The sequence below is a fragment of the Equus przewalskii genome, chromosome 16 (assembly GCF_037783145.1).
Source record: "Equus przewalskii isolate Varuska chromosome 16, EquPr2, whole genome shotgun sequence".
In the NCBI taxonomy this organism is placed as follows: Eukaryota; Metazoa; Chordata; class Mammalia; order Perissodactyla; family Equidae; genus Equus; species Equus przewalskii.
This window is the reverse complement of record NC_091846.1, coordinates 71,416,727-71,441,487: the sequence shown is the minus strand read 5'-3', so window position 1 is coordinate 71,441,487 and position 24,761 is coordinate 71,416,727. Positions and strand designations below refer to the sequence as shown.

The window sequence follows — 24,761 nt, the reverse complement described above, 5'->3', positions numbered from 1 at the left end:
CCAGTAACTCCTTAAAACTCAAAAATCTACTGAATTCAGCTTCCTCAGCACTATCTTAAAACACAATGTCACATTATTACCAAATTAATATCCTGCCATTCATTGAATGAATCGTCTGCATCTTTTTCAGTTTCTTCATGTGGCTCAACATCCAAGGCCTCGCTTTCAGAGTTGTCTCTTAGGTCTTCAGAGTCACCAGTGGCTTCTTCCTTCTTAGTTCCTATCAGTTCCTCTTCACCTTGTCCAGAGGGAGGTTTGGAAGCTTCGTGTAACTCATCTTGAAGTTCATCATTACTAGTTACACTCTTCACTTCAATGAAACTTCCTGTACCAAAATAATAAGGTCACTTTATCTACAACTGAAACATTAAAGTTATCCTGAAATCAAGAGCTTTCCAAAGCATCCTGAAAAATGTTTTATCCTAAAAAGAAAAGATTTGAATGTAATAGAAAACATGTAACAGTAACATATTACTATTAAATTTAATAATAAATGCCTCTAACTTCAAAATAAGCCTTTTCAATTAGATAAACTGGCACTGTCTTTGAAATTAGGAACCAAGCTTTCAAAGATTTGCATATTAGCTTTATAGAAATATGTTCTCTAATGAACTACTACCGTTTTACGATTCAAAAAGGAGAACTATCAGGGTATGAAAACAATCATGTAGGTTGTTTATTTCACTATGGACATAGCAAAGGATAAAGCTGTGACCTAGTGGAAAGAATCCTAGATAAGTACTCAGGAGAAACAGCTTTCATCTTCCACTTTCCTCCCCTCCTCTCCTGTGTTTTTTCTTTTCTTTAAAAAATATTATTTATTCCCTATCTTCCCTTCAGACAGAGGGGGCTGGGTCTGAGGACACAATCAAGATGGAGGGGGCTGGGGATCTCAGCGCCTGGGGCCGTGGAGACATCCAGGACAAAGGAGGAGGCCAGTGGGATCAGGAGATAGCTACAAATAGAGAGAGAATAAGCAAATAAGTAAACATATTGAAGATAATGGGAGGTTTCTCACTGTTAGAAAGGGAAATAATAAGAAAGGTGGAGGCTAGAATGAAATGTGATGTTGGATTGGAACTGTAGATATCAGTGTGAACTTATGGATACACACACAAAGAGAAATAAATATAGGTGTGTGTGCATGTTTGCATGTGTGGATACATAAATGTATTTCCTGGCTCTGTTGCTAAGAAGGCCTGAAGCAATGAGAGCCCAGTAATAGTGAGCACACTCAGTACCCAGATCTTGGTTTCTAAATACCAAGCTCCATTACAAGGAACTAGGGTTCCTTGGTGAAATGGCTGGATCCAGGGACAGGGTAGAGAATGTATAAGATAAACCTGGAACATCTGGATCAGAAAGTAAAGAAATGCTCAAAATATAATGGGGAATTGTCAAGTCATGGGAGTCAGTTTGACAGGACTCCCCACCCTGGCCAAAGCTGGGACAATTTGGGCAACAAAGTAAATTATGATAGTACTATAACTCACTAAATAAAACAGGACTCCATGAGTCCACACTGATAAAATAATAAATGGGGAGAAGGGGAAGATCTTCCTTATAGTAGGATGCCAACTAATAAATATATAAGGAATGATGGAGCTAGAAAGCCACCACTTGGCAACCATCATAGCAATAATTTACTCAGGTAAAAATCATCAATGGATGCCAACACAAGTGGATGAAGGTTTGTTCAGGAACAGCAATTTACATAGCCTCAAAAATTCCTTTCCATCAAATACTTATTAATTACAAAGGGGAAATAGTAACTTTAGATTGGAGAAACTTGGCAGACACCAGGAAAAAGACACAGGCACATGCACATGTGTGTGCGTGCATACCGTCGACTCTTGTTATTCAGAGTTATGCTCTATAAAGTCACTGTGAACACTAAATACGTAAATACTGAATCACTGCTCCTTTTAGGAAATAAATTTACAATCTTAAATCCTAAAAACAACCCACCTTGGTTGATTCTATTTTCTTTATTTTATAAACAGGAAAATGAGGTTCGGGAGTGTTAAGAGACTCGCCTGAGGCGGCGCCATTAACAGGTGCCAGAGTTTGGATTCAAAGCCCACTAACTGGCCCCAGAGCTGGAGCTTCTTAGTCTACACTGCACTGCTCTCTCCTGACTCCACCCTCTGGCCATCTCTGTAGGAGAGCTGAAACAAGAGGGCAGGGTGTCAGCTTGTTCATCCTCAGTGCGGCAACTCAAATTTTTAGCCATCCTACACACGCCTGTGAACGACCACAAAGACACTACCATGAATATTGATTGCGGGGTTACAGATAAATTTTAGTGAGTAAGCAATTTTGCAAATACAGAATCTGCAAATAATGAGGATCAACTGTATATAAGTGTGTATAGAGACAGATGTATAATACACACGTGTACATATACAGAGAGAGAGAAAGACAGACCGAAAGACGGCGATGATAAAGCAAATGTGGTAAAATGCTAGCCACTGAAGTACTGGGTGAAGGAACCAGAATTTTTGTAATATTCTTTCAACTTTAAGTTTGTAATTATTTAAAAAATGAAAAGTTAAAAAAATTAAAGGGAAACTCACCTTCACCTTCTCCAACTAGGGCACTCCCTTCCTTTAAAAAGAACAACTAAAAGAATAGCAAAATAGGAAAGGTCAAGAATCCGTTACTAGCTGCATGTCCTTGGGAGAGTCATTTTACCTTTCTGGGTCTCTAGCTCATCATCCGTACAAAGCGGGAACTGGACTAAAGGATCTCTCGTTCCTGCAGACATGAAATCCTACCATTCTTTATCTCCGGAAGAGCAGAAACACCTACCATCAGATTCACTTTCTTCAGAGTCAATTTCCACTGGTTCCATGGATTCTGGAGCTGAAATTAAATCCTGGCCTGCAGATTCCATTGTCTCACGTTCTTGGATGGCTTTCAGGAAATCCTCATGCTCTTTCGCATTAAACGATACCACATTTTCTAAGTTACTTATAGCCTCTGAAGGGACGCTTGGTGTGTTACTCACTTCTTGCAAACTGACAGTGCCAATGACTTCCGAAGTCGGATGTTTCTCACATTCTGCATCATCATCACTTGAAAGAACAGCGGAATCATATTTACTCTCAGACGGATGAAGATCCTGTTGTGGCTCAAGCACTTTGGTATGTGTTGCATTCCCTGATACAGAACTTGGACCTGTGGGAGGTGTTGGTGTCAGTTCTCCTTCACCCTGGCGCCCAGGTAAAGGAAATGGATTTTTTCTATCCTTAACTGTAGACCCATCGCTTGTCTGAAAGGCTTCATTCACCGTATGAATTAATGGCATTTGTTCTTTTAGAACATTAGATTCACTGCCTTGACAAAAGATAGCTCTTGATAAACGAGCCAAGTCTGTGGGCTCTTTTTCACTATTAGCGCTGGTTACATGCTCCTCTACAAAGTTCACACCGGTTGAATGAGGTACCGTTGTCAACAGCATTTCTTTTCCATCTCTCGCTTTAAGTCCTTCCTCAGTTTCCTCATCAGAACGGTTCATAAGCAGTTCTTTCGCCTCTAAGCCCCCTTTCTGTACATCGTTCCCAGCATGCACTTTCACGTCTTCATCATCATCAAGAGCTTTCCGAATAGCTAAGAGAGTCGGAGGTGATACGGAGCCTTGTTCTACAGTAGCAGGTGCATTCTTCTCCTTGTCCTGCCTCCGGGTCTCACTCTCCAACTCCTCTTCTGAGCTACTTCCCAGCATGGCGGCTTGCATAGCCAGGACAGTTCTTGGAGAAGGAGGAGCAGCATCAGGCTCTTTCTCTGGCTTCGGTTTTTCACATGGAGATGACTTCATGTCAGAAGACAAGCTATGCACTTTGCTGGAAGAAGGAAGAGACTCTGAATCCACTTCTGCAACTGCCTTAACTTGAATACCTTAAGAAAAATTAAAACATTTCTCACTACCTAGTTGTACAGTGTGGTCATATACTTCTAGTAAGATGAATAAGAGAATACGGGTTCTCATAAGAAAAGTTACAGATTTTCATGTAGTCAGCACTAAGAATTAATTCATCAGTTAATTTGAAAGTGGGTTGGTACGATACTAGTTAATCCATTAATACCAATATACATTTATTATTACAGAAGTAAGACTTCATTAATATTATCCAGGGGTGGGAGGTTACAGAATTCAGAGACAAAGGATATTTTTGGTTTTCAACCATGAAATAAGTGATGGTGCCCAATACCTTTTATCAAGATGTAGTGTGAAGTGTCTTCAGAGACCACTCTCCTTGACTCTACCTCCTTCAAAAAGCCCCCTTCGTCCTCATACTGCCTTTGGATTTGCCCTGAATGTTGCTGATTCATTTCCTTTTGAACATTTTCTATGCGTTGGTTTAGATAGTTTTTTTTAAGCAAACCTTTAAGCTGGTACTGTGAAAAATCACTGGACTCCTAAAGCAAAATAAATAATAAAGTGATGTTTTTATATTAAATATAGATAACATTCTCATATTTCCATCCTTTTCCCCAAAAGTGGACAAAAAGTAATTGATTTTTTTCATTGGTGGTATTTTCATATTATAAAAGTAAAATTTGAATACTAAGAAAAAACCATAACTGCCTTATTAAAGAATAATCTTTAAAACAAACAGAACTGGGCAAAAGAAATCATGGATACTATTTATGATTTAATCATTTACTCAAAAAACATTCATTGAGCATGTAATCCATGCCAGGCACTGTGACATTTTGCTTATGGCTTAACAGATAGACAACCTTCAAGAATACAAATAAATATGAAAGTAAAGTGCCTGGTACAGTCCTTGGCCCATAAAAGAAACACAGTAAATCATAGCAATCACAGTTATGAATAATAATAGTTAACATTTATAAAGCGTTTCCTGTGTAAGGCATTCTTCTAAGTGATTTTATATATATCACCCCATTTTATTCTCAACTACCCTATGAGACGGATGTCATTATCCCCATTCTACAGATGAAGAACCTGAGACTTAAACAGGTTAGGTAACCTCCCTGGAGCCACATGGCTAGTAACTGGTAGATCTGCGACCAAAAGTGAGTTGCTAACCCTTATAGTATATTGTTTCTATTACTATGATGCTTACTACTATTGTGATCAATTAGCATCACTACTACTATCAATATTGCATTTGCCCAATGTACAGATGACACAAAGGTCCAAACTGGATGACTTAGAACCTCCCTTCTCATCAGTTACAGATCCATGAGCTGCTATGCCATACTACCCTACTCTACCAATCCCAGAGGTTCCGTGGTGACAGAGAGAGAATAAAGTGGAGCAAACAATTAGAGGCTCTCGCTCCTCCTCCCATTCCTTCCCCCACTATTGTTTATATATCCCAAATTCTATTTCTTAAATAATCAGCCAGAGATCTTCTCACACTTAAGAAATAAAAAGCTTGACAGACTGACCCTGGATTTTTCCCCTGAAATGAAAATAAATTTCATTCTGTCTTTTGTATCTCATTTCTGTGCACCTTAGTATTTTCCTATGTTCATATTCTTCACAGAAAAACGGAAAAGAGTGATGGGAAATGAAATATTTCCTGCCTTTTTCATATTTTTGGTATCAATTTAAGAAATGGCCAAAAGTCTATAGAAAAATAAATACTACATCAATTCATTAGGAATAATAATGCCTTAAAATTTATATTGCATCCTACAGTGAGTTAAAGGAGAACAATTTTAAAAATAATAGCTGGTAGCAATATAAAGGGAAACAAAAGTCATTCAGCAATAAAGACAGCAGTAAGTAATGGTGTAGTATGTACAGGAGACATGCTCAACAAAACCCAACCCAACTCCGCAGGCGTCCCGGTTCCAGCATTCTGTGGTTGTGGAGCCACCATGAGATGCTCCAAGCTGAAGAATTTACCACTAAATTCCCTATGACCACTGTCCAGAAAAAGGGAGAGGGAAGATGGAAATCCAACTGCATTTCTAGGCCTGCAGCAGAGGAAGAGATACCTAAACTTCAAGTTAGAACATACTTTTCCATTGTGATTAGATTCTATACTACTATTAGTATTCTACAGACAATGTATATGAGGGGTTAAAATAACTATTATGAACTAACCTAAGAATTGAACCACTAAGCACACTCTGAGCTATGAGAACACAGAGCAGAAGACAAGACCTGGTCTTGGGTGGAAAGCCAAGAAAGGCTTCTTTGAGTAAGTATTTATAAGTTCAAACATAAATATATGATGCTTCATAGGATCTCCGAGATACACAAGTGCTGTTTACTGGAAATGGATGTTGTATAAGTAATGTTTATCAACTTTCTCTTTTTTCCTAATGAAAAATTTTGCTGAAGTTCTTAATCTAAGCATTAATGCGCTGTTGTGTATTTCACCTCTGGCATTGCTTCAAATAATGTTCTTCTTCGCTTGGTAAATTCTTTCATATCAGTCAAGATTTCATGCTTTATTTCGGGGGGCAGGCTGCAGAAGTCTTCAGACTCAATATCTACAGCCTGAGGATTGTGAAAGAACTCTTCCTGGAAACAGTAAAACGTAACACCATGAAATTTACACTTCATACACTTAATTCTATTCATCATGACAGATATTTTTTGTGCTTATATCATAAACAGAGTTCTACATAACCTACAATAGACTAAACACAGTTGGACATAATCTGCAACAGGCCTCAAAGTGAATATGCAGATTAGGGAATGTATCCATTCACTCGTTCATTTATTCAAAATAAAAAATACTTACTAGGCACCCCTAATCTGCCAGGCCTGTTCCACATGCTAGAGTACTGAGGAGATCATGCCAAACAAGGTCTTTACTCTTAGGAATGGAGTAAGACATATGATAAACATATAATTGAACAAGACAACAATGAGAAAATAAAGCACATTAATCTGACAAGAGAGTTGATTAGGAGAATAGGAAGAGAAAAAAATTTATTTGATAGATAGAGAAGACCTCACTAAAAAACTGACCTGTGAGCAGAGACATGAAAGACACCAAAATGCCTGATCAGGGACAGAGCATCCCAGGTTGTGGGAACAGCAAGTGCAAGGGCCCTGAGGCAGGAATGAGCCTATGAATTCGAATAATATTTATAATTCCCTTAATTAGATTAGTTTTATTTTGCTCTTAACAAAAAATTAAAAGTGAGAAATTTCACAAACATGGAAAAGTGTAAAACTCTTCTTTTAACTAATTACCAAAAGTACTTTAAAACTCTTCATTAATAAAGAAGATAAAATAACACAATTTGCTTTCCTGTATGTATGTGTGTGTGTATGTTGTGTGTGTATGTGAAAACCAATCAGTACTTAGGACAGGCCAGTCATGCTCAGAGCTTTGCATGCTTTCCCTCACTGATGCTTCCTATGTGGAAGGCACAGATATTATTTTTGTTTTACAAAAAAATAGAGAAGAAAGCCTTGGAGATGTTAATTTGTCTAAGATCACACAGCCAGTAACTTAAATTCAGGTCTTTCTGACCATGAGGTCCATGGTCTTCCAAAGATGGTTATCACTTGCTGCATTAATAATGCAGAACTTCCATGAGTTGAAGGATCCCAAAGTTTTAGCTCAAAAGTCTTCTAAGAGATATACCAGAATAATATGAGCATACAAGAAACAATGAACTTTGGGATCAAGAAATGTTATCTGCTATTCTAAGAAACTTGCGAAAAATTTTAAAAACTTGTATATACAGTACAACCTCAATTTGTAAAAATGTTATTCGTTGAAATATGTATGATGCTGGTTTTATAATATGTCCACAGGTTCTTGGACCCTCTTCTTGTCTGATTCCCCTCCCCTTAAATAGGGGCTGGCCTTAACTAGCTTCCAAGGAACAGAATATGGGGAAGGGAGGCTGCGTAATTTCCAAAGCTGGCTAGAAAAGACAACACAGTTCTTGCCTGGCATTTGCTCTTGGGATGCCTGTCCTTGGAACACAGTGTCACGCTGTGAACGAGCCCAGGCCACATGGAGAGGCCACAGGCAGGTGTTCTTGCTGACGGACAGCATCAACTGCCAGACATACGAGCAAGGAAGCCCCTCAAAAGGGGACTCCAGTCCCAGCTACAGTCTGACTGCTGACTGCATCTACGTGGGAGATGCTGAGAAAGAACTGCCTCGCTGAGCTCAACAACTACCAGAACTGTAAGAGATGGCGATGATAATAAGTGATGATAGTAACTGCATGCTACTAAGTTACACAGCAATAGATAACAGGAATATATGCACTGACATGCATCTCTATATATATACGTAGACAGGTACGTTTGATACATATACACACATACCCAAATACATACACATACCCATACACATAGATATTCAACTATAAGGGGGTTGAGGGAAGAATGGACCAATATATTCCATAATGTTACTATTAGTCACTTATGGGTGGTATGTTTTCTACACTTTCACACAAGCAGTATTACTATTTACTTATTAGTTGGTTGATCAGTTGGTTGGAAAAGAAAGATGGCTTATTTTGGGTATCTAAATATACATAATTCCATATATATGTGTATGGATGCATGCGTATTTCATAAACACACATACACACACGAACACGTACATAACAAACACAAGAAGAAGCCATCTGTCTTTGTTTTCTATCAGGAAATTCCATAAATTCATACTACCTCATTTAAATTATTCATTTTCATGTCATTCATTTCCTATAATAGAATAAATTCTGAATTCAAATATTATTTAAATACCTGTAATGCTTGTTTTTGATTCATTCTTTCTTGCCATTCTTTTTCGTCTTCCTCTTCTGAACTGAAAATCAAGCATAGATTTATAATATCTGTGATTTAATGACTATTTACAAAAATATTTCTTGGTAGTTATAAGGGCTGCAATGATGAATAAGATGGCAAGATATGTGCCGTCTTTGGTCTCACAGTCTGGTGTGGGACACGTTTAAATGAGCAATTACAATATGATGTAACAGCCTCCATCACAAGGGAAGAGCAGGCTGCTGGAGGTGTGATAAGGAGAGTTAGCTCACCCCCATCTGGCAGGTCCTGAAAATTTTCAGGAATCTCCTGCAGTTGCACTGCTTGGACTTCACCATAAAAACGTGAGGGGTCTAGTTGTAGGGTACGGGGAAAGTTCACAGAGAAAAGTGTTCCAGGCAGAAGAACTAAGTTCCACAAACATCTGAAAAGGAGGAAAAGAAAGCCTGCCTGTGGATGAAGAGGGAAAGCGATGAGGTTGGAGAAGCATGTGCTTAAGGAGTTGAAGCTTTCTCCTAGAGAAATGAGAAGCCAGGAAGTGTTTTAAGCAAGGAAATGATGATATCAGATTTGGGTTCTAACAGATTCCACATTACAAAGCAGAGACAGGGCTTGCCAGGGAGGGATTGCTGCAAAAGGGTAAGATCAAAGACAGAGACAGAGAAAGAAGTTCAGAAGCCATTACAGTAACCTAGAGACACGATGATGGAGGCAGTGATGAAGATAAAGAGAACTGGGTTGATTCAAAAGCTACTTGGCCTTTCGGGAGGTCCTGGAAAGGGAATGGGGACGGGTGGGGGGCAGAGATAAACTGTCTGACCCTCCACCTGCAAGTCAGCCACAGAAGCTACTGACGATTAACAGCCAGCCTGAGGAAGAGTCCACAGAGGAGCCTGAGAAGGAGGGGCCAGAGAGGTTCCAAGACAGCACAACAGCGCAGGTGGACGCTGTCATTAACTGCAGCCACAAAGTCCAGTAAGCTGAGAGCGGCTGACAACTGCAAAGCATCTACTAGATCCAGCAAGGAAGATGTTGTGTGTGGTCTTTTAGGATGCTGGTGTCAGAGCTGAGAAACAGGCAGATAGCACGTGTAAGAAAAACTAAAATTCATGTCATTGCGAACTATAAACCAACAGTGCTAGCACAGGCTCACAGAATGAAAAAGAAACAAACCCTCCCAAACCATCAAAACACAAAAAGTTAGTAAATAAAAAATTTAGTCTTTAAAAAATATTCTAAAAGGTGTCAAGAATACAAATTTCAGATGTGTTAATTTCCACACGCCTTAGGTAGATGAAACATAAAGGTTTAAATCTGTCTGAATACAGCCATAATTAATATTTTTAAATAAACATTTACCTATTTTTTTCTTCTTCTTGTAAAGGTGGCAAAACATAGATGTCATCCTCTCTTCGAACCTGAGTAAGACTGGGTAGTGCTTCATCTCTGTAAAGTACACATGGACTTAGATGACAGGAAATAGAGGTCTGACTCAATCATACCCCTCCATTGATTACACCAACCCTACTGAGAAGGTGAGAAGGTGAAAACACAGGGGCAAGGGGTCACCCCTGCCGACCCAGCTGCCCAGGCCGCTGCTGCGGGAATAAGTGCAGCCTCGAGAAACAGGGAACTCCTTAGAGCCTCGGCCACAGCCTCAACTGCAGGCACCCAGCAGAGTGTTATAAGAGTAAAATGTGGGGGCCAGGCCGATGGCTGAGTGGCTCAGCTTTGGTGGCCCAGGTTCATGGGTTTGGATCCCAGGTGTGACCTACTCCACTTGTCAGCCTGCTGTGGAGGTGTCCCCCATACAAAGTAGGGGAAGACTGGCACAGATGCTACTTCAGAGCTAATCTTCCTCACAAAAAAAGAAAAGAAAAAAAACGTAAAACATGCCTGCAATGCAACACTACCACTTTCCTTCCTCATCATTCTCACAGGACAGAACTTTCACAACTTCAAATTACTAGGTCAAATGGACATCCCACTTATTCCTCTCACCCCAGCCTCTATTTTCTGCTGAGAGTTAAATTAGGGAAAGGGAACCACAGGAATCCAACGCAAAAATTAAAATTTGTAAAATGTATGTAATTTCTTTCCCTCTTGCCTTTTGCTTTTTAAGGCACTTTTGATAGCTTGTCTCTTCAAAAATGTTTTCAAAAGCTTCTCTGTAGTCTTTCTGGAGTCACTGGTTGCCAAATCCTTTCTGTGCCTTCTCTTAGCCTGTAAAAAGAAACAATGTAAGATTTTACTTCAGGGTGTTAGTATATTAAAAACACTTGTGATTTTTTCCACAGAATTGGGTTTGTCTAAGCTTTCAGACCATGCCTATTTCAGTATTTCCTCCTAATTGCTGTCTCAGTATCTTTAGGTTTCTGCTCTGTAAAGGACACCCAGAGTTTCCATCCATGACCTAATAGGTTGGCTATTCTACAACACATTTGGAAACAATTTATTTACTTTGTTTCTTTCAAATGTCCTTTAATGTCCCCAAGAAGCCTAAAGCTTAATGATATATAATTAAGTAAATGCTTCCCAAAAGGGATTATTATATTAATTAACTAATTTATTCTTCAAATGTCACTGTTATGCTAAAACCAATTTCTGATACTGATTTTTACAAGAATACATTACTTATATGTAACTCTGTCCTTCAACATTCAAGAGTATGTCATAAGAAATCCTAAAATGTATAGAAATATCTTGTAAGAAATGTCCAAGTAGGGAAAAGCGGAATAGTCTTTGTGCTTATGGTTGAATCAAGGCAGAAATACCAAAACATCTTTGCCTTCCTATTCCTTCCCAAAAGGTACAGTACTTGGCTAATTAAAAACTGCAACATTCACGACTAGACCTTTTACTGAGGCTACAATGTCCCCGAGCATTTACAAACCCTTACTTGTATCCTACGTCCTCACTTACTGAGACAGCATCTGTCTGGTAAGATGACAAAGTGATGAGTTGGCATTTTCACACATCAAAGTCATATATCCAAATGGGTGCTGTCATTCAGGGGGTAAACAATTACTCCAAAGTTCACAACATTTTTCAAACAGCGTTTTAAGTTATTTTCAGAATAAAGAAACTCATTCTCATTCTTTTATATCCTGTCCAATTTCCTTGCTTGATAGTCCACTTTAATCACACTTGGCCCCTCATAACATTGCTTACTCCTGAAATCCAATTCGCCTTTGAAAGAAGGCATGTTATCCCTGAGGGTCCTGACCTCAGACTCAGGGAGGCGCTTCCCCAATAAGTTTCCAATAACGCTCAGTGGCACGGCTGGAATACGTGGAAAATACCTGAGAAGATACTCTAAAGAGAAAACTCTCAATTGTAAGAATTTTAGTAGTTTTATGAAAAGTTAAATTGTATCACTGCATCCATGATGTATTCTCACAAATAAACCTTTTTTTAAAAGAAAAAGTGTTTATTTGTTCAAGATAAATGAAAACAGTTGAAATGAAACTGCACGTATGTCAAAATAAGTCTTGATTTCCAAAATTCGAAAGAAAAAAACTAAACTTGTATGTGAACTTTTCTTTCTTTCAAAGAATGCAGGAAGAAAAAAAAAAATAGCTGACTCTTACCAAAGTCTGTTTCTTCAACAGTGGAGCGTCCCCATCAAACACAAAAATAGGACGAATTCGAAAAAACAAGAGTTTGCAGAGCCGATGAAACAAAGTGAGAAGATGAGCATTTTCTATCGAGTTCCCATGGTGATCCCGGACTCCTTTAAGGGCTTGGTTTAACCAAATGCTAATATCTGGAAGAATTGTTAATGGAAAACATTCTGGAACTTCTTCCCTCCCCTTCAGAATTTCAGTTTCCTAATAACTGAGATCATCCAAATGTTGGAACTAAGTACTCATCACAATTCATTGGAAATTGAGAAATGTTTAGCACTGATAAAATCTACCTAAAGTCAGTTAAATTCACTTGAGCCCTTGTTACTACTATTCACATACTGAATTTTAAAACCTTACATAGACAGATGTATCCTTTAAAAGGTCTAATTGCAAAGAATTGCTTCTTTAAAAAAAGTAATGATCGCCACAGAATTTTAGTAAATTAACCTGCCTCTTTTGGAGAACAATTTGGCAATTCATAGCAAAAAACTTGCATTCTATCTTACCCAAAAATTCCACTTCCAGACATTTACCCTCAGGAAATCATCACAGATTTACAATATGAGCTACTTGTAAGAATGCTTGCTTATAATAATGAAAATATGAAAAAGTAACAATGTAAACAATGTTTACAAAACAATGTTTAAGGCAAAAATTTTCCAACAGGTCTTTTTTTAAAACTAAATTACGATATACTGATTTGCTGGAATACCAAAGAATCCTTAAAAATGGAAGTTGGCAGAAGCATATATAGTGATAAGGAAGACAGTCACAAATTATTATTAAAAGAAATAAGACAGGTTACAAAAGTATGGAAAGTATAATTCCGTTTTGTAACACACGCAATATATTAAATATAAAAAACTAGAAGTTCAGACATCAAAATATTAAGAGTCGTTATCTCTGCTGTGATTACAAGTAATTTATGTTTTCCTCTTGGAGTTTTCTCTTATTTTTAAGCTTTTCTAAAAAACCCTTTTTAACAGATTAGTCTCTCTTTGTCCTAAGTCAGAGGGCCATGGCACTGCTGGTTTTCCTGCTCTCAATCTCTGCCAGTTCCTCGAACTCACCACTGAAGTGCTGACTTCAGCAGTGACCCCACTCAGGCCCTCCTCTTTCCTCCTGCCTGCTCTAGCTACGCAGGCTGGCTCAGCACCCCATACCACACTCTCTCCTCATGTGCATGCCTGCCCCAGAGCTCTCCCCAACCCCCAGACTGGATATCCTATTTGACATCTCCTGACGCCTCAGACATTTCAAACTTAACGTGATCAACACTGAACTCAATGTCTTCTCACTAGGCTGCTCATGCCATTTCAGTGAATGCACCTCCATTCACTGAGCCAGAATTCTGGAATGTCATCCTATATACTCCTTTCATCCAGCCATTTCCAGGTCCTATCAATTCTACCTTCTACTCTATCTTGAAGGTATGTATTAGATTTCTTCAACATAGCTTCAGTGAAAACCCTTCAAAAACTTCCCATTGCCTTGAGGATAATATCTACAACTTCTCGGGGTGCAAGAGCCCTGAATTATCTGGCCTCTGCTCATTTCAAGCCACTGGGCTTTTTTTCAAACCCTGGAAATCAGTAAGCTCCTTCCTGCCTCCGAGGTCTTCTGACATGCTCCTTCCTCTGCCTGAAGCAGTTTCTCCCTCTCTTGTCCTAGTAATCTCCTACTTGTAAGTCTCAGTTATGGGTCACTGCCTCAGCCCAGATAAAGACTTCCAGCTATACACTCCTATTCAAAAACGCCTGCTTATTACCTGGTGGAAATCCTTCCATGCCCTGGGGATACAGCACTGAACAAAACAAAGCACTTGCACTTGTGGAGTTTACAATCCAGTGGGGGAGAAAACCAGACTGTGAGCTCCATGGCATGTCTAGACCACACTTCTGTGCACTGCCCTCCCTGTCACAGGGCATAGAAGCAGCAACAAGGATCTGCTAGTAAATGAGTTAAACAGTTAAATATTTAAATGAATGTACATTACCTAACTTACTACCAGAAAAAATGAGACCCACCAACAATTAACTGAATATACATTATGCAACAAAATAACTAGTGTAAAGTAAGCTATCATTATACTCATTCCTATAACATTTGACTGCTACTATGTACCAGGCACATCCAAGATCCTAGGGATAGAACAGCAAACAACACAGCCATGAACAAAACAGATAAGGTCCCTATCCCCAAGAAGCTTGCATTCTAATGGAGAAGATAGACAATTAAAAAATAAAGTAATAGCTATACAATACGTTAGGTTGCCAGTCAGTGCCAAGAACAAAATAAACAGAGTAAAAGGACAAGAGTGACTGGGGGGTCAATGGCTCCAATTGTTAGGGAAATCCTATCAAAAGAAGTAACAGAGACCTGAATGAACAAGAGGAGTGAGGGAGTAAACTCTCAAGAGGAACAGCAGAGACAAGAGGAACAGCAAATACAAATGACTTGGGACAGAAGCACACCTCTGTTTAAGGGCAATGTGGCAAGAGCACAGTGAGAGGAGCAATGGCAGAAGTTGATGTGTGTGTACAGACGCTGTAAGGTTTCCAGAACATGACCTAAGGGTCACCCTGGTGGGCATGTGAATAATAAACTATAAGGAAACCAGTTTTAAAACTAGTTACAATAGCCCAAGTGAAAGCAGATGGTAGTGGCAGACATGACGAGAAGTGGTCGGATAAAGGATCCATCTTGGAAGGAGGATCTGGCGTTGACCTAGCTCTGCCCTGCATTGGATAAACGCTTCTGCTTGCTACAGTACTGTATAGGATTAAACAAGTCTCTATTTAGCCCATTACTTTAGATTTTATAATCAAATGAGAAAACTTAATTTCAGATCTCAACTCTGCTATCCTTCAGAACTGGTTATGAGGCTTCTGAAACATAGATTACTAAATACAGATATGTCTAAAACTCTAAATCAAAGAGACTGAGATGGGTCTTTTTTTTCTTAATTAATCATAGGTAGTGCCAATTCTCAGCTAGGGCTGAGAATTGCAGCTTGAGGTCCTTAAAGAACATATAAAATTAGGTAATCTGAAGATATCTGCATAATTCTTCATGTCTAATTTGAATAAGTTTATCAAAGGCAACTTTAAATTTATTCCAGAAAAGTTAAATCTGCAGCAAAGCCAAAAATCATTTTACAATAAGACCCAAAGGACCAATAACATTTTGAAACAAAAAGTGAATTACTTTAGTTCTATTGTTAGGTGGCTGAAAATTTAATTAATCTCTATTAGTATGCATAAAGAGATTTAAATGGATTTTACAAATGTTAAGGTCCATAAGAGACAAAAGTTAACATGTTAACTTTTCATTATTGAACAAAGACACTTAGATTGTGTAAATAAATAAAACACTCAGCTATAGATGGTAAAAAGGCCAACAATTTATTATAGGGATCCAAGAGTAAATTATGAACCTGTTACAGTCATAGGTAATTTCTTAACTAACAAGTAAAACAAAAAAAAAATATGAATATATTTCAGATATTTGAATTCTCATGAAAATGAAACAAAGCAAAATCAATTGTAGAACAAGCAAATATTCTCCTTTTACATATACATATATACATATATATATGAAGTTATCAAGCAAATATTCTCCTTTTACATATACATATATACATATATATATGAAGTTATCATTATAAGTGGAATTATCTTTGATAGTCCTCTTTAAATGACTCATTCTCTCAGAAAAGCCTAATAAGCTCGTTAAAACGATTTCATGTCCCAAAAGAGCCTCTGAGCCATCTAAAAATAGATAATCTAAATTAAATGCTTTACCTTTCCTTACTCTCGACAACCTCCCAAAAAGTTAGAATGCTGAATTACATGTGTAATATCAATACTTTTACAAGTTACTAATCATTCATACGGGTTGCAAAGTATAATGACCTAAATCTTTGCTGAAGTTTTAAGGGTTCCTGTCACTGAAAACTGTCCTTTCATTCACATACAGTTCTAGGAAGAAAATCTTTACAAAGCAGTGATTTGAGGACCCACTAGAGGGAAGCAACAGCACACATGCTTTAAAAAAAAAAAAAAACCTTTTCCTTTCCCTCACCCAACGTACCCCGCATACAAACTTTTAACTAAGCCAAAATTCCATACAGATTATCTCAAGATTACTCACTTTGCCAAAAAAATAATAATCTTACTTTATCTAAAAAATTATCAGCGTTCCATTATGTATAAATTGTCTACATACTAAAGAATAATGGCTCCTCAGCCAATGACTCCTTTGTCTCAACTCCCATTTACTCTTACATTGCATTTACCACTCCACAGCAATTATTTATATGCCTCTCTTCTTCACCCAGCGTATGAGCTCCTAGGCTCATAGATTCCCAATCAGGGAACTGGTGTAAGGTACCACCAGCTTCTGAAACAGAATACACACTCAAAGAAAAAAAAAGCGACGAATGCTTGAATAAAAAGACCAAAATTTCAGAAATATCATTCACATGTTTTGATGATGAAAAAAACACATTTCATTCTAAAAGAAACACACACAAAACCCCAGCCAAACATGCACACAAACAACAGTCCTTAAAAAAGTCCATCACAGGGCTGGGAGAAAAATAATTCACTGCATAACTTTTTAAATCTTTTTAATGTTGTACTATATGAATTTCGTATTCCAAAAACTTTAATTAAAAATAAAGTTATGTACGTATGTAAATACAAATACAGAGTCAAACACTGGTCCACACGACCCTTCCTCTCTCTAATAAATAAACATAAATGGAGCAAGACTCAGGACAGCAGGGAAAACTACTGGAAGGAAGTCTCCTTTGTTTTCTCCATGCTGACCTCCCAACTAAGATAATACTTTTAAGATTTACAGTATTAACAGTGTTACGCACTATTCTTAGCTTCTTTCATTTAAATAATCCCTTTATTCTTCATACCAACCGTGTGTAGATACTACTGTCGCCTCCACTTTGCAGACGCGAGAACTAACGCAGAGAGAGGCGTAAAGTACCGCCCCTAAGTGATAAAACCTGAACTCCGATCCAGAGCAGTATGACTGCAAAGCCGGAGAAAAGCTGACACTTTGAAAGAGAACGTCCTGAAGGAGATTCTAGAGCTACGCCCTGGGTGAGACCGTCATCCCCCCAACACCGCTCTGCGGCCGCCCCATGGAGAACGCGGAGTGAGCACCCGACGCGCATCACTGCATCCCAAGCACCGAAGCCGCGTTAAGGATACCCACGGCGAGGATCTTCCCTTCCAGCGTCTCCGGGCTGACCTGGCGCCCCGAGCACTCCAGCAGCTTCCAGAGCCCCTGAACTCCCATGGGTGTCCGCGGAGCGCAACTCGGGGGCGGGGTCGCGGGAGACTTCTTATCCCAATCCTACAACCAGCCGCACCACCGCCCCTGACCCCGGGAAGAGCTCCCCCCGCTCCCACTCTGGAAAGATGGAAAATAATAAAGAGCCAGAGGTTTTCCAAAGGAAACTGGCACCAGCGGGAACAGCACTTCCCAGCGGCTGACACTGCCTCCCGGAAGACAGACGGGACCAGAGAATGGCCGGTGGCGAGGAGAAGACGCAGCTCTTCGTCTCGCCCCGTGCTTCGGCCCAAACGTTTGCACTCTAACGGAAGACCGGGGCGAGGGCACAGCGCCGGCGAGACAAACAGCCAGAAGACGTGCCTCCGCCGCTGCCTAAAGTCTTCTCGAATGAGTGCGTAAACCCTCCCGAAATGGGGCCTCACGGCTTCCGTCTAATACAATGCTCAGGGCGGAAGTCCTGCCTCACTGCGTGGACGTATATTTGCTGCGCCGTTGCACTCCGGAAGTGAGGGGGCGGTTCAGCCCCAGCGTTGGTGTTGCGTTAGCTCTGTGCTTCCTGCACGCTGGCGTGTTTTGGCGGGTAAACGTTGAAACGATGCGCCAAGTCTGTGTTTGCTGAGGTGACGGTTTTCTGCGCTCTTTTTCAGTATCAGTTTCTCCCTACTGGGCCGCCCGTTGTGCAAACTTTATACTGTGTTTTACACGTGAAGTGACAACAGGAAGGGGGAGTCTTTGTTGGTGTTTTTAATTTAGTATTTGTCCGATGACTTGTAGTAACTAGATAGTAATGTGATTTAAAGCCTTAACCCTTGAAGTAGAGTTTTCTCTAGCATCTGAAATTTAGGATTCCATGACTTGTAGGTCGGAAATGACAGGAAACTAATTGCCAGGGTATCTCCTGGAACGGCGGTCGCTCTGGACTGGTCAGGCCAAGACTCAGATCCCGACCACACCACATTATAGTGTTGAGCTTTGTCCGAGTAAACATTTGTTCAGAACTTCTGTTTCTTTGTCTGTAAACTGTGCATAAAACCAATCTCGCAGGCTATTTTGCCTAGGATCAGAGGTGATGCATGCGAAGCCAAGTACTTAGCACTAGCAGTTAATAAATGATAGTCTTATCATACATATTGGTTCAAATTGGAACTATTGAAACTAGATTCAAATTGAGTGAAAAGGTTGATTTAAATGAACAGGTAATTTTGTTAAAGCAATCCTTTATGACAAAACTCTATCAAAAATTAGTTTTTAACAAAACTATTTCTATGCCCAAAGAGATGATTCACAGTAGCCACGTTTAGTTGACCTAGTCACAACTAAATAGTCTATCAGGGGTAATCCTGACAAAGGTTTTTTTTTGCGTTAACTCCGTGTGTGAAGTAATTCTCAGAAATTGTTCCAAGTTGTGTTTTACAGATTAATATAATTGCCTATTTTTGTCTCCTCCCACGGTAGACTGTAAACTTTTTGAAGCCAAGAACTATTTTGTTGACTTATATCCCCTACTCCTGGCACTTAACAGGAATTACATAAATACACCTAAATGAACTCTTTGAGCTTCTAGTCTAAAGCTCTCCAGTGCATCTTGCACCCTGCTGAAAGAGAACCTCCTCTCAGGTCAGGCAGAGGTTAGTCCAGATCCCATCTGAGCTACATAATAACCGCGTATTAATGGGCTGAGTTTTGTCCCCCTCCAAAATTCCTATGTTGAAGCCCTAACCCTCGGTACCTCAGAATGTGACTGTATTTGGAGGTAGGGCCTTTTAAAAGGTGATTAAGTTAAAATGAGGCCCTTAGGGTGAGCCTAACCCAATCTAACTGGAGTTCTAATAAGAAGAGGAAATTTGGACACGCGGAGACACCAGGGATGTGTACATAAAGGAAAGACCTTGTGAGGACCCAGCAAGAGGCAGCCTTCTGCAAGCCAAGGAGAAAGGCTGAGGACAAACCAAACCTGTCACCACTTTGATCTTGGACTTCTAGCTTCCAGAACTGTGAGAAAATAACTCTCTGATTAAGCCACCTGGTCCATGGTATTTGTTATGGTAGCCCTAGCAAACTAAGACACTCTATGACCGTGAGCAAGTTTCTTAAGCAGTGAGAGTCTGTGAATAAAATGGAGATGCCACTGTCTTCTTGGGGTTGCTCTGAGATCAGTAAATTTAACATTTAACATGAAACACCTACTAGCTAAAGGTGCTCAAAATTAGTTTGTTGAGTGACTGACTGAGGGAGAAAATCCTACGAGTAAAACTGAGATAGAGAGTGTGATGGATCCTAGAGTACCTTGCTTGAGCCCCTCCAGTGTCTGGGAGAAGGCAAGTTAGGAAGTGTTAGAGCTGCTGCACCAGCTTGCCCTAATGATGGGGCATAGTACTGAAAAGGAACATTTCAGGATTTGATCTAAATGAACATTTCTTACTACCAGAGAGCTGGGCAAAAACAAACAGCCAATGTGTGCATTTGAATACTATAAATGCTTTTAAAACCAGAGCAACATTTCTTGAATACAAATATTCTTCTGAAGGAACAGCAACTAAGGTGGATATTTGATTTACAAGGAATTGGCTCTTTTAGGTACCGTTTAAAGGGCTCTCTATCAAGATTCTGAACAGTAAAATGTACATCTTTTGGAGTAGTAATAATAGCAAGCACTTAAATAGCAATTCCTATTTACAAAGCACTGTTCTAAACATTTTACATATATTAACTTATTTAGTCTTCAATTTATAAAGTAGATACTGTTATTCTCATTTTACTAATGAGGAAATAAGCACAGAAAAATTCATCTTAACTTGCCCAACATGATACAGCTAGTAAGAGCAGATCCAGTATTTGAACCTTCAGTGTTTCTCTGGAGACTTCTAAGAAGAGCTGACCAAGAAATTAAATATGACAGGAATGTTACTAATCTTGAAAGAGAAGTGTGCAGTAACTTGCTTATAGTTTCTGGAAAAGTAGTCCTCAGTGTGCTCTTAATAACTGCCAAACTTGTAAGCCAAATTATTAAGTGATCATATATATCAAGACTTTATAAAAATTGTTTATGGCCAATACGTAATCTGTATAAACTCATCCTCTTTTCCTAGGTGTCACTGTGTTCTTTATGTTGCATTTGTCTTCCTTACTTCCAGCTCTTCCTGCCTACCTCATCTGAAATATTTGGTCAAACTCAATGAAATTGCTGATATTCAACCATGTTTAACCTACAAAAATGACATTTCATTTGGTTCAAGCTAATATAAGAATTAAGTTTTCTATTTTCTATTATAAAGTCTTATAGAAATCTAAAATTATAGTCATCATAATGTGTATTGTTCCATTGATTATAAAAATCAGACACAAGATGGCTTCTTATAACACACTACTTAGGCAAATTGTTGTGTACTTCAAACAGAATTATAAGGGTACTCTCCACCTAAAACAAAGGTTCAAAACATCCACATGATTAAAAGTAGAAAACAAAACTTTATTTGATGAAAACTTCTTAAAACTTCCAGTGTGAAGTAACAAAATCAGCAACCTACAAATCTCTTTCAGTCCTTTGCATTTCAAGCAAAATAGTCTCTTCAGAAAAATGACCATTTCATAATATATATCCCCTTCTGTAGGCTAGGCATGTCTGAGTGGATAAATGGATATAAAATTCAAAAGAGATGAAAATGAAAATATTTTAAAAATAAAAATCTGAACCCTCTCCTTGAGGTGTATTGCAATATGGTTACCAACATATTCAGCACCTTGTAATAATCAAGTTACTGATTTGAGTCCTGGACCAGCCCCTGAAATGAAAGAAAAAGAGATCCTAGTCCTTCATGAGTCACGGGTTGGCAGCAGAAGAAAATTGGAAAGCAACAAGAGAGGAGCTCAAATATATGAAATACATACTTTCTGAACTATTTAACACTCACTTCAAACAGCTAGTTGTCTACATGGTTTAAAAAAGGAGTCAGCTCAGAGTTTGAAAGATGGATAGTTGCCCTCTGAGTGACGTGGCATCCTAATGCATCTTTACTGCCGTTATCAACAGATGACTCCATACTGAGAGGCCAATCAGATATCGAAGATCACATTTCACAGATTACCTTGGGTACAGAAACTGGATACCACTTGTTCTTTTACTCTATCCCTAAAACAAGGTTTACTGTAGACTTACAGAAGTCTTTCAAGACCTAAAGTTCTTGTCAATATTGGGTAGTAACGTACCAAGTCAAGAAAATCAAGAATATCCTGAATCAATGCACTAAGTCACCCACTTGCACCAATAGAAAAGATCAGTTTCTTGAGTTTTTTCACTTTTGCCTCTTTATTGAGAATCCTGAGAAAGTTAACCAGGAGAGAAATGAGGCAGGCAAGATACTGCTACAAGTGAAAGAATTACTAGACTCACTAAATAATTTTAAATGAGCTTTAACCATGAGAGAAAACTAGAAATCAATAGCCCCAATGTTTTCTTTTTTAAAGGCAGATGGTGCCTTACATCTTTAGCTTAGGAATAAAACTACTGGCAACAAATTCTGGGGATCATGATGTAAGAAATCATTTCATGCTTAAGTATTTCAAATCCTGATGCTATGAAGTGAATTTGTGTTTGATTCATTTATATGTAATTTTATTGGATTTTGTGAAATTGTCCAGAATGTTTATATACTCTTAAATTTAAAAAGACAATAATCTGTGCTTATCTGCTTATATATCTGAAATCACCCATCATAATCATAAACAAGCCTGTTTACTGGAGAACTACAAGGTTATGTTTCTTACCACAAGACCTGTGCCTATTTCATATAGACTTAGTAAAATCTACTACTGTCTTAATGCAGTCCTGTATAGACCGGTTCCGTGTGTAACACGAGTTTTTCAGTACCCAGCATAATCAGTCATTCCCATCATAATCACTGTAACGCTGGTAGCCACTGTTCCTTCTCTCGTGGATACTGGACATCTTTTTCCATGACGAATCCTGATGGAAACTAGCACTGAAAGACCGTCCCAGACGCCCATGCTGCTTCTTTGAGATATTGTCTTCACTCTCAGATTTGGCAAGTCCCGGGCCATGTGTGGGAGGCTGTGATTCTTGTCTAATGGTTCCAAATCCAAAGTTCCAAAGGCCAAATCTTTGCCAATTAAGTCTCTGGAATGCTATAATGCAATGCAAATTTCCCCCAACCTGAGAAGAAAAAAAAGTTGAGTGAAGAAAATGACAGGAAATGAATTCTACTAATATGTGGGTTTCTATGAATTCCCTTATTTTGTCCCTCTTCTCACTACTTATCCTTTTAGACATCATCAGATCACATTATCCTGCATTCTTCCTGACCAGCTGCCTTTACAAAAATAGCAATGCCCACAAGAGCCAAAATACCTTCCCTCATAAGCTTCTCTACCACTCTCACACTATCACCTCTCCATCTGCCTAATCCAAACAGCAAGATCATTCCTCTTCCTCTCTCTCCAATACAGTCTCACGTGGCAGTAGGAATATGTCGATGGAATGTCTCCTCAGCCCACAGACTCTACCTTTCCCTGAGAACGGCCCCAGCAGCCTTGTTTGTACACATGGCTCTGCCCCATGGCCACAGTTAATTTGTCTCAGGAGTGAACACCTGACCCAAGTTGGGCCAAGACTGGAATTAGGCCTGAGGCAGGCCAGTCTCAGTCTAGCCTGTTCATCTAGAAGAGAGATAAAGATGATGATGATCTTTAGGAAGTAAGTAATCAGACAAAAAGAGAGACCAGAACAACATATAACTCCCAGAAGAATGAGTCAGACTAGCTACTTGACCCCTGCTAACCATTCTTCGACCTGGTACCAGTACGCTCTGAATCCAGGCTATACTCCTTGCCATTCCATTTTAAAGACACGCCTGTATCCTTAAAGTAATTTTCACTTTTCTAAGATGGTCTGAACTGGGTTTCTGTTATTTACAACCTAGACTGCTCAGTAAAATACTGCATTTTGGCAAATTGTTAAATACCTTCAGATATAATGGTGTTCTTACCTTCTTTGTTTTTCGATACTGTAGCCCCCTCTCTAAGTGCCGGATATCTAGATACTCTGGGTTTTGAGTGTTTAGATCAGTAACGATATCTGCCCATCTGTAGTTAAGGGGGAAGAATAAAGCACAGTTTTCTTTAAGTACAAAATGCCATTGTAATGGAACTTTTCACATGAGCAATTTACTACAATATTACCATGGCAGCAAGTCTCTTATATCAGGATTGTTCCATCTACTAAGCTTTAATAAAGTCTTGTTTTTATGACGATTCTGTTTATCCAACTAATGCTAAGGTTCTCAGTTTAAAAATGATTCCTCTCCCTATGAAATATCAACCTGTTGATGACATCCTACAGGCTAAAGTAGAAACTTTCCATATTTCCTTTTTAATTAGAGTCAAGTACATTTTCAAACAATTTAAAAGTTAACATCTTTACTTACAGACAACATGATTGATTGTATACAAAATCCAAAGCAATTACAAATTGCTTTGCATTGCAAAACTTACTAGAACTAATAAGTTAATTTGGTAAAGATGCAAGATTTAAGGCCTATGTAGAAAAATCAATTGTATTTTTGTAAACTACCAAGAAATAATTGGGAAGGGAATTTTTTTTTTTTTTTTTTGAGGAAGAATAGCCCTGAGCTAACTACTGCCAATCCTCCTCTTTTTGCTGAGGAAGACTGGCCCTGAGCTAACATCCATGCCCATCTTCCTCTACTTTATATGTGGGATGCCTACCACAGTATGGCTTTTGCCAAGCGGTGCCATGTTCGCACCCGGATCCCAACTGGTGAACCCCGGGCCATCGAGAAGCGGAACGTGTGAACTTAACCGCTGCACCACCGGGCTGGCCCAGGAAGTGAATTTTTAAAAAAATCAATTTATAATGCCATCCAAAAAACATAACACACTTAGGGAAAATTTTAACAAAATACATATAAAATTCCATATTGAAAAATACAAAACATTGCTCAGAAAAATTAAAGCTTTAATTAAGTGGAGACATCGTCTCTGCTCATAGATTGGAAGATTCCATATTGTTAAAATGTAATTCTCCCCAAACTAAACTATGGATTCTA

General features: G+C 38.9%; 1 protein-coding gene across 8 annotated transcripts in view; it reads right to left on the bottom strand.

Annotated features, from left to right (window-relative positions):
* The window catches only part of LOC103563485 (basic immunoglobulin-like variable motif-containing protein), a 70,534-nt gene that overhangs the window by 12,034 nt on the left and 33,739 nt on the right, over positions 1–24,761 (bottom strand). For 6 of the 8 annotated variants that reach the window (XM_070579248.1, XM_070579253.1, XM_070579251.1 and 3 more), the window contains 2 exons: positions 23,682–23,778; positions 21,128–22,849 (listed from right to left, as the gene is read on the bottom strand). In XM_070579248.1, coding sequence (XP_070435349.1) covers positions 22,556–22,849; positions 23,682–23,778 — 391 coding nt within the window. In that variant the 3' untranslated portion in view covers positions 21,128–22,555. Of the gene's footprint in view, positions 1–80; positions 326–2,811; positions 3,901–4,214; positions 4,423–6,367; positions 6,512–8,713; positions 8,775–10,093; positions 10,181–10,841; positions 10,958–12,324; positions 12,501–17,594; positions 18,171–21,127; positions 22,850–23,681; positions 23,779–24,761 lie in introns of those variants that run through there. The other 2 variants (XM_070579255.1, XM_008538880.2) reach the window with 2 other exon arrangements.